The 11,291-nt window shown below is 42.8% G+C and overlaps 1 protein-coding gene across 6 annotated transcripts in view; it reads left to right on the forward strand.

The window, feature by feature from the left end:
* Positions 1–10,490, forward strand: part of PRKCQ (protein kinase C theta) — a 173,815-nt gene extending 163,325 nt beyond the window's left edge. For all 6 annotated transcript variants that reach the window (XM_032881635.1, XM_032881637.1, XM_032881636.1 and 3 more), the window contains 2 exons: positions 6,704–6,832; positions 9,261–10,490. In XM_032881635.1, the coding sequence (XP_032737526.1) occupies positions 6,704–6,832; positions 9,261–9,416 (285 nt within the window). In that variant the 3' untranslated portion in view covers positions 9,417–10,490. The remainder of the gene's footprint in view (positions 1–6,703; positions 6,833–9,260) is intronic.
* The last annotated feature ends 801 nt before the right edge of the window (positions 10,491–11,291 follow it).

Consider the following 11,291-nt stretch of genomic DNA (forward strand, 5'->3'; position numbering starts at 1 on the left):
GATTCCCTGTCCTTGCTCCATGAGGAAGAAAGTCCTCTCCTGTGTCCTAGCAGTTGGGTGGATAAAAGTTAGTTTCCCCCATGCGATTTGCTGACAATAAGACTGGCCTCGAGTTTCAGCTCTGCTCCCCATTTACTCTGTAACTTTGATCCAAATTCCCCCACATCCTTAAGCTCCCTTTTCTACAACGATCAAAGGTAGTGTCATTTCTGAGAAACTTCCTCTAGGGAAGTGTAGATATATAAAGTGTCCCACAACCCAGAAGTAATCGGTCCTCTGAGAAAGCGGTGCCTGCTCCAGTAGCAGCATCCGTGTCGGACTCCGTCCCCTCTAGCCGCGGTGGGGCAGGGATGCACACAGCACTGATCAAATTATTCGGTGGAAGAGGCTGCGTTCCATCATGGATCGGAACTGCGACACGGCTGTTCTGCCAACTCTTGCCAAAGACACAAAGACACGTCCGCTTTCTCCCTCCTGTGTTCATCCAGGATGTCCTGCCCATTTATTAGGAAACTGCTGGGAGATGAGTGATCTCAAGCAGAAACAGCTCATGTAGAAAGATCAGAGGAGGGAATGAGGAGGGGAGGAGACTCCAAGGACAGGCGCTGAGCGCTGGTGGTCGTCCTCTGCAGCCCGGCACTGCGCTCTAGCCCAGACAGCTGAATGAGTTTAAACAAACTCCGGCTGCATCCTGGCCATTCGTGCACGAGGGGTGCTGTTTCCTATAAATGTAAACCACCCTCTGACAGCCTTTGTGAACAAAGACAAGTCTTTATTCCTAGACACTGAGTTCCTGGGTGCAGCTTCCATAACACAGAGCTGATGGCCTCCCATGAGGTCACCCGTCATCTTCATTACCTGGAAGGAGGAGGGGTGATTTGTGGCAGGACAGAGAAGGAAATAACTAACTCGTGCAATACTAGAAGGAAACTGGCCTCTCAAAGCTGGAGATCGCATTATATTCTCATTACACATTTTATCTTTAAAAAGATAAAAAATAAATTTTTTAAATTTCACAGGTACATAGACCAGGCTTAGAAAGCTTTGTCATGATGCCCTAGGTACAAATGCCATTTGGTACTAGGAAAATCTAATGGGAAACAGCATGGCACACGTGCAGCCTAAGGTAGCTACTTCTAATTTAATTCACTAAAACCTTTAATTATAACAACATGAGCTAGTTTTTGGCCAATTCTTGAGGCACTCACACCTTCCCTCTCATCTTGTTTCATCAAAATGTCCTTAAGAAGTAGAGATCAATAGGGTATTTTATGATTGTTTCAAGGGAAGAGATATAGGGAAAGTCACTTATTCCCTCTGCTTCTAAAAAATCAATCTGGTTTTCCATCTGTTGATTTACATTGGTGTCTGAGTCTATAGAAAAAAAAGTTTCACTGTGAAGTTGGTGCCTTTTCTGTATGCTGTTCTATATGCTAAAAACAAGAAGCTAACAGAAAGTGAGGACTGAAGACATATGGTCTGTAAGTTGTAAAGTAGGACCACTTGCTCACTTATTCAGCAGTCATTGAGCATCTTTGTGCATGGCACTGTGTGCCCCTGGAAGAAGACGTCTGCCCTCAGCTACACTCTAGTAAAAAAATATATATATATATTCTTAAAAGATATTTATATATAGTGATTCTTTATCTAATGAAGGGAAGATGTTCGAATGTTCTGTGGAACCCACAGGAGAGACTATTCAACACCAAAAACGAGAAGGGGCTGCTTATAATTTAGGCTCTACCCCTGACGATGGCAGGATCTGTGATCTTGAGCAAGTTACAGAGCTACTCTGAACCTTAGTTTCCCCAACGGACAATGGGACAGTGATATCTGCTTTTGGAATCTCTTTTTAAAATCAGGATGATACAGCTGAGGCATCTAGCACCATGCCTGACTCTCTAAGAATGTTGGTTGGAATGAGTCCCAGAATCAACCATATGACCATGAGCTTGACTTGAAGGGCAGGGAGAGCTCACGAGGAGTTAAGGGAATCAAAGAAAACCTACTAACACCAAAGAAATACAGACAATTTTAAGAACATATGAGCAACTCTATGCCAACAAATTTGACAATCTGGAAGAAATGGATGCATTCCTAGAGACATATAAACTACCACAACTGAACCAGGAAGAAATAGAAAGCCTGAACAGACCCATAACCAGTAAGGAGATTGAAACAGTCATCAAAAATCTCCAAACAAACAAAAGCCCAGGGCCAGACGGCTTCCCGGGGGAATTCTACCAAACTTTTAAAGAAGAACTAATTCCTATTCTCCTCAAACTGTTCCAAAAAATAGAAATGGAAGGAAAACTTCCAAACTCATTTTATGAGGCCAGCATCACCTTGATCCCAAAACCAGACAAGGATCCCATCAAAAAAGAGAACCACAGACCAATATCCTTGATGAACACAGATGCGAAAATTCTCACCAAAATACTAGCCAATAGGATTCAACAGTACATTAGAAGGATTATTCACCACGACCAAGTGGGATTTATTCCAGGGCTGCAAGGTTGGTTCAACATCCGCAAATCAATCAATGTGATACAACACATTAATAAAAGAAAGAACAAGAACCATATGATACTCTCAATAGATGCTGAAAAAGATTTGACAAAGTACAGCATCCCTTCCTGATCAAAACTCTTCAAAGTGTAGGGATAGAGGGCACATACCTCAATATTATCAAAGCCATCTATGAAAAACCCATCGCAAATATCATTCTCAATGGAGAAAAACTGAAAGCTTTTCCTCTAAGGTCAGGAACACGGCAGGGATGTCTGTTCAACATAGTACTAGAAGTCCTAGCCTCAGCAATCAGACAACAAAAAGAAATTAAAGGCATCCAAATCGGCAAAGAAGAAGTCAAACTATCACTCTTCGCAGATGATATGATACTATATGTGGAAAACCCAAAAGACTCCACTCTAAAACTGCTAGAACTTGTACAGGAATTCAGTAAAGTGTCAGGATATAAAATCAATGCACAGAAATCAGTCGCATTTCTCTACACCAACAACAAGAAAGAAGAAAGAGAAATTAAGGAGTCAATCCCATTTACAATTGCACCCAAAACTATAAGATACCTAGGAATAAACCTAACCAAAGAGACTAAGAATCTATATACAGAAAACTATAAAGTATTCATGAAAGAAATTGAGGAAGACACAAAGAAATGGAAAAATGTTCCATGCTCCTGGATTGGAAGAATAAATATTGTGAAAATGTCTATGCTACCTAAAGCAATCTACATATTTAATGCAATTCCTATCAAAGTACCATCCATTTTTTCAAAGAAATGGAACAAATAATCCTAAAATTTATATGGAACCAGAGAAGACCACAAATAGCCAAAGGAATATTGAAAAAGAAAGCCAAAGTCGGTGGCATCACAATTCCGGACTTCAAGCTCTATTACAAAGCTGTCATCATCAAGACAGCATGGTACTGGCACAAAAACAGACACATAGATCAATGGACAGAATAGAGAGCCCAGAAATAGACCCTCAACTCTATGGTCAACTAATCTTCGACAAAGCAGGAAAGAATGTCCAATGGAAAAAAGACAGCCTCTTCAATAAATGGTGTGGGGAAAATTGGACAGCCACATGCAGAAAAATGAAATTGGATCATTTCCTTACACCACACACGAAAATAGACTCAAAATGGATGAAGGACCTCAATGTGAGAAAGGAATCCATCAACATCCTTGAGGAGAACACAGGCAGCAACCTCTTCGACCTCAGCCGCAGCAACATCTTCCTAGGAACATCGCCAAAGGCAAGGGAAGCAAGGGCAAAAATGAACTATTGGGATTTTATCAAGATCATAAGCTTTTGCACAGCAAAGGAAACAGTTAACAAAACCAAAAGACAACTGACAGAATGGGAGAAGATATTTGCAAACGACATATCAGATAAAGGGCTAGTGTCCAGAATCTATAAAGAACTTAGCAAACTCAACACCCAAAGAACAAATAATCCAATCAAGAAATGGGCAGGAGACATGAACAGACATTTCTGCAAAGAAGACATCCAGATGGCCAACAGACACATGAAAAAGTGCTCCATATCACTTGGCATCAGGGAAATACAAATCAAAACCACAATGAGATACCACCTCACACCAGTCAGAATGACAGATGCTGGCGAGGATGCGGAGAAAAGGGAACCCTCCTACACTGTTGGTGGGAATGCAAGCTGGTACAACCACTCTGGAAAACAGCATGGAGGTTCCTCAAAATGTTGAAAATAGAACTACCCTACGACCCAGCAATTGTACTACTGTGTATTTACCCTAAAGATACAAACGTAGTAATCCGAAGGGGCACGTGCACCCGAATGTTTATAGCAGCAATGTCTACAATAACCAAACTATGGAAAGAAACTAGATGTCCCTCAACAGACGAATGGATAAAGAAGATGTGGTATATATACACAATGGAATACTATGCAGCCATCAAAAGAAATGAAATCTTGCCATTTGCGACGACGTGGATGGAACTAGAGGGTATCATGCTTAGCGAAATAAGTCAATCGGAGAAAGACAATTATCATGTGATCTCCCTGATATGAGGGAGAGGAGATGCAACATGGGGGGTTAAGGGTGTAGGAGAAGAGTAAATGAAGCAAGATGGGATTGGGAGGGAGATAAACCATAAGTGACTCTTAATCTCACAAAACAAACTGAGGGTTGCTGGGGGGAGGGAGGTTGGGAGACGGGGGGTGGGGTTATGGACATTGGGGAGGGTATGTGCTATGGTGAGTGCTGTGAAGTGTGTAAACCTGGCGAGTCACAGACCTGTACCCCTGGGGAAAAAAATATATGTTTATAAAAAATAAAATTAAAGAAAAAAAAAAAAGAAAAAAAGAAAACCTCACAAAGAAGAAGGGACATTTAAAGACTGGCGGGCTGGGACTTAAAAATGGGGAGAAGGAAATGGGAGCAGAAGGTATAGAGAGGTATTTCCTCTCAAGATGGAAAGGTCACTAGCGAAGGACAGAGGTAGGAAAGACAGGTGGCACATTCGGTGAGTAGACATGTCTGGACAGAGGAGAGGGTTACGGTGGGAATGGAAGAATGTGTGTCAGCAGAGGCCACAGAGAGCCTGGGATGGCCACCTAAGCGCAGAGGACATAGGACTCCCCATGGCATAGGATGACCTTGCTTCACCATGAATTTTATAGGTGAGGAGACTGAGACGACCTGCCCAAGGCCATGTGGGTAATAAATCTCTTGAATGACAGCCTCATGTTAGTGATTTTCTAAGAGCTTTAAAGCCTTAAGTTCCATTAAGAGGCTGCCTCTGCCAGCATAGGGTAAAGCGTGGGAGGACGTTAGGACAACTAATCATGTGGATGTACTAGGAGGTTATATTAGCATTACATTTGGATTAAAAAAAAATTATCATAATTACGAAAAAGAAGAAAAAAATCTCCACTTTGCTCCAGCATGTTGGTTTTGTTCTTTTAGTTTGGGGATTTTGCAGGGGAAGGGTTTGGTAAAACCTTTGAAGATTTTCAAGTAGGAAGGCAAGACAAGTAAAGTAGTGTTGGAAAACACATAGACTGGCTATTCTTAAAAGGGGTAAAAACAAGAAATCCCTCTAAATTAGTTGTTAATGGAGGTCAGGCCCTGCCCGAGCCTCATGGAAAAATCACGGCATTTCACTGTGGTTTTTGTTTCAGAGACCCACGGTGTCCTTATGATACCCTGTAGTTAGCTGTGACTTTATAAACAGACATCTAGCTGGGGAAGGAAAAAGTGGCACCCACGGCAGGCACTTGGGACCTGTGGCTTCCCCAGGTCCCGTGTTTAGACTCTCCTATTCCATACTGCCCTTGTCCTACTGTGTTTGAATTTGAAGAGTTTCCAAGTTTCTTTCCTGTCCTGGCCAATGTTCAGTTTGACCTTGTGGGAGAAAGTAACAGGAGAGGGGACAACACACAAATATATATATATATATATATTTGTGTATATATGTGTGTATATATATATATATGTATATATGGAACAAGTCAGAAAATATTAAAGATGATTTGACTTAAATATTATTTTACCGGCAGGCTTGCAGATGTCTTATCCAAAGCGGACTCTCGGCAACTGGTTTATATTATCCCTAAAGTGAGCTTTTCCTCATGGCAGGACTGTTTTCCTTAGAAGGCAGCTTCATCAGAAATCAAAGTCGATTAATGCGCAGTCAACGAAGCGGCAAATGATCCACATACTCTCTGTGGCTTGGTTTTACAGACCAGGCATCAGTGCACACGTGTGTGTGTGTGCGTGTGTGTGTGTGTGTGTCCTCCTACCATCCCCCCCACAGAGCAGTCCCGCAGGAAGGATACCTCACTCACTTCACACGTGAGGACACTGAGAGAGAGTCCCCTAACCTGCCAGAGGTCCTATACATGTAGGATGTATACAAAGCTGATTTCAAACCAGGTTTATATCCCTTGAAAGACAGCATTTCTAGGGCAAGGAAGCAAAAGCCCAGATTCTGGAATGTTCAGAAGGCTCATTTAAGGGAGAATGTTGTCACCAGTGTGACTGGAGGCAACAGTTGGTACTGGTAAGTACAGAAATAAGATTAGAAAAGTCAAATTCCGTGGCTCTTGGCTTGTGCACTAAGAAATGTGATGTCATCCGAGGCTGACCAGCTAGTCCCTTGAGAAGTAACGCCCCCCTTTCTGCTGCTGCTCAGCTCTTCGTGAGGGAACCAGAAAAGAGGCTGGGAGTGAGGGGAGACATCCGCCAGCACCCTTTGTTTCGGGAGATCAACTGGGAAGAGCTTGAAAGAAAGGAGATTGACCCACCATTCCGGCCCAAAGTGGTAAGGACCCACCAGGACCCTTTGCTCCCCGCCATTCCTGCTTTGCTTCTCCCCCAGCCCCGGGCTGCCTGCCCACCCTTCACCCCGGAGCCCCAGCTTTCCTCCTGGGTTGTTCTTAGAGGAAAGGGCTTCCTTAACTATAGTTCAGGTTATTTGGCTGGTGGGGGAACGGGATGCAAGGGGATGTTACTCTTGTTTGGAGTATCTAACCTCCGTGCTGAAGTCACGTACCTGCATAAAAACGAACTGCTGGGCGTACATGCACCAGACTTAACATGCATGTGCCATGGGACTCTCCGAGAAGATATGGAGCCTTTGCATGGGTACATCCATGCTCCATGGTCCCTCTACATGAGTCGGACTTGGATGTCAGGGATGTGGGAACCATCATTTCCGTGCTATTTATTCAAGTCTGCCTGACATTTATAATTCATTCACGTAACTCTATTCTCTGATAGTGATTGTTATGTGTTCTTCTGTTTAAGGAAGAAGTCAGTTGGGGCTTGGGAAAAGACAGGTCTCTACGTTCCCATGTGTATGCTCCCTAGCAAAAGTCACTAAGCTCCATAAGGAGAGGCAGAATGACCTGGCCACATGCAGAACTGGCCACCATAAAGTGAAGACAAAAAAGCATGGTTAAGATGAAGGAGCTCTGCAGACGGATGTTGAGAACGGTGCAAGCATGGCTCAAATGGTTGCTTTTAGGTTAGGTTTGTTTGACCACCGTTTTTACAAGAATTGATTTTTTTTTTTTTAAGAGTAAAGCACTTTGCTGTACAAAGTGCTGGGTTTGCCAGCTTCACCCACTCCTGGTGATTACTGGGAAAGAAGCAGTAAAGACCTGGGTAGATAAAAACCATCTCTGCTATCTTTTTGCATGGAGAGGGCATAGGCTTGTGGATTCCAAAGCAGAGTGCTTCACTCTAGAAAAGAGCTACTCCTACTAGGAGAGTAGGTGGCCAGAAGCAGCAAGTGTGTTCCCAGGGTTAGCAGAGTCCGTTTCAGCGTTTGTCCCCAGCTCTGGGGATGCTCTAAGTGTTCTACAGGCTGGCCTCTAGCACTCTTATTATTTGTGAAAGTGCCATGCCTAATCGATGAGCTAATAATTTGTGATAAAAGGATGAGTACCCAACTTTTGCATCAGCATGGATGGGACTGGAGGAGATTATGCTGAGTGAAATAAGTCAAGCAGAGAGAGTCAGTTACCATATGGTCTCACTTACTTGTGAAGCATAAGGAATAACACAGAGGACATTAGGAGATGGAGAGGAGAGGTGAAGGGGGGGAAATCAGAGGGGAGATAAACCATGAGAAACTGTGGACTCCAAGAAACAAACTGAGGGTTTAAAGGAGAGGGCGGTGGGGGGATGGGTGAGCCTGGTGGTGGGTATTGAGGAGGGCGCGGATTGCATGGAGCACGGGGTGACTCTTGGAACACTACATCAAAAACTAATGAAGTACTGTATGCTAACATAACACAATAAAAAAAATGAATTTTTACCTTGCTTTAGCTCATCAGAATAATGTGACTCCTGTCTCAAATTCCATGGTACCTCACGATCAACTTGATATTGTCCACCTAAAAATCAGAATTTTGATCTACACTTTCCCTATAGGACAATTCTTGATTCTGCCAGTGGGAAGGAATTTCCCTCAAATGTTGTATAAAGAACTATTTGTAGGCTAAGCCACAGGCCATTGGCCTCACCAGGCTACAAGCCCCCTTGAGGGGCTGACTCTTAGTTATGCTCATATATACAAAGGGGACTTTTTGATAACATTCAGAAAATTGAGCTATCCACAATAGAAAGCAGTATTTATAAATAGATGCTTGCTTTTACATTCTTTCTTTTTTTTTTTTTTTCTCATGGACACCAGTGGACTGGGTGGCTTGAGGGAATCTATCTACCTGTGGTCACAATCTGTCTGTGGAAGACAGTCCAAGATGGTTAATAATAAAATTAACACAGGTAGAGGAACTAACAGTAGTGAAGGATATTCATATAAGAACAGGAATACATAATCCGAAAAACTCCTGCCCTCAGTTCCCACCCTCCATCCCTTCCCTCCTCCCCCTCCCTAAACTGTCCCTGAAAACTGAATGAGTACAGGTCAAATTTGGGCTCACTGCTGCTTCTAAGTGCCAATCCCGTTTCATGTAAACTATTAACCAGAAGCAGGACATCCTATCTGAATGTATATAGTGAAGTTCCTTTACATGCATTTAGTTGTGCTATTGCTAAGTGAATGCCTCAAGATCTTGGAAACAGTCCATAAATCCAAACAACCGTAAGTATTACTTGTTGACCTACAGTGCCCACCTTGTCATACAGCGACTATAGCTTAGATAACAAAAATGAGGATAATTAATTCAGTGGCTGATTTTCTTCCCTTTTTCCCTCCACCCCTCCCTTAAACTCTCCTCAAGAAATCACCGTATGACTGCAGCAATTTCGACAAAGAATTCTTAAATGAGAAGCCCCGGCTGTCATTTGCAGACAGAGCCCTGATCAACAGTATGGACCAGAACATGTTCAGAAACTTTTCCTTCATTAACCCAGGGATGGAGAGGTTGATATCCTGAAGGACCTCCCCTGACACACGAGGGAATTTGCCTTGCATCTGCAAACCTGTTCCAGTGACGCTCCTTGGATTCCTTTTCACCTTGGGAAAGAAAAGAAACACTCAATAATACAGACTGAGACTTTTAGCTCCTCACTGACTTCGTATCTGCAGCAGAAGCCAACTCCACTCCACTAATAACCATGCCCTTTGGTGCCTCTCCTGTGGTCACTCTTGAAGCTAGGTCATTACTAACCATAGCTACTTACTGGCATGATGGTTCTCCTCTGCACTGTGGAAAGATCTGAAAAGTTCCTACTGCCCTAAATCATGGCTCTTTCCGTGGCCACCAACAGCTGATCAATGACCTGAGGGGCACAGGGAGCACTGACTTCTCAAGACCGAAACAGGATGTCACCAGCTGCAGGAATGGACGTCATTCAGACGCAGACAAGGAGCCACTGACCCGTTTGGTTGTGTTCGCATCTGTGGAAGTGTAAATGGTGGTGGGGGCAGGCCTGGATCGGTTTTTATGGGAATTCTTCACAATAAACATAGCTTGTAACTTGAGATTTACAAATCCATTCATTCTGATTAGCCCTGAAGTTCTCGGGAAGGAGGAAATGGAAAGTAAGAAGAGCTCATGTCACTGAGATGGAGGGTTTAATAAAACATCTGCTGTGGCCATCTTGTCAACACAGACATTAGAGTCAACAAAGATAGAGTCATTCACTCCTCCCGGTAGAATTACTTCATCCGCCCATTCTCAGCTGACTTCAGTATCAGTGGAAGTCACTCATTACCATCCGCTTCACACTGTAACAAGAAAGGAAGTGCACAATTCTTCCAACAGAAGAGAAAACCAATCTCTTATTATACCCTTAAAGTTGATTTGATGACTCATTTGTCTCCCATTAGGCATTATTCAAGATAAAAGACCTATGCATGCTACTGGTAGCAGTCGATCTTGTTTAACTAGAATTCTAGCTATTCATTTTTAAGTATCTGTGCTGTTTGTATATTTTGATAAAATATTGTGACTTAATGATGAAGAGGTGGATATGTAAACCTGGAATAAAAAAAGAAAGAAAGACGCCTCCTAATAGTTTAATTCCCTACTTGTGCCCCCCAAGAACTTGGGTTTTGTCGTGCTATTATCAAAGTGTAGCTAGCATTGAGTTGATGTTGTAAATTTTGGGAATCCTGAAAAATCCCCAAATGGGAGAGAAACTCAGGTGACTTCTAAGTTACTGTTGTGTTCCTCTTTCCCTTCACCCCAAGATCTCCTGGGAGTGGTCCATGTGTGCTGCCTTGACTCCAATCCGTATCTCCAGTTCTAATCTTGTTCCCAGGCTTCAGTTTCCACTGACTTGCTCTATTTTCTTACAGCCTCAACCTCTCTTGTGTTTCCTAACTCTGTTACTGGCACCATCATGGGTCCACTTGTCCAGGCTCAGAACCTCACAGTCATTGTCAACTGTCCCTTCCCATTTTTTTTTTTTAACCAAATCTTATAATTCTGCTTCTACAGTCTCTCCAAAAGACATACTTGTCTCTACTTTCTCTCCTGCTAATCATGTCTGGATTAGTCTCCCTATCCTAAGTCTTTCTCCCCATTTTAATTCATGTACACATCATACATTATAAACTACAGGGTAGGAATAACTTTTCCTCTGCTCTCTTGTGTTAAGAACCGAGGGCCTGCTGATTAAATTGACAAGAGAAGCACACTTTTACTTACACATGCTATACTCATATATGTAGGAGTGCCCAGTAATGGATAATTCAAAGAGTAGTTAGAATTTGGGATTTAAATAACCTGGCTTAACAGGATAAAGTAGGGTGGGGGAGAGAAAAGTCTCCTATGGGAAGGACAAATAGGTTTCTTTAAGGAACA

The sequence above is a fragment of the Lontra canadensis genome, unplaced genomic scaffold, assembly GCF_010015895.1.
Source record: "Lontra canadensis isolate GAN:19392208 unplaced genomic scaffold, GSC_riverotter_1.0 scaffold76, whole genome shotgun sequence".
Lineage (NCBI taxonomy): Eukaryota > Metazoa > Chordata > Mammalia > Carnivora > Mustelidae > Lontra > Lontra canadensis.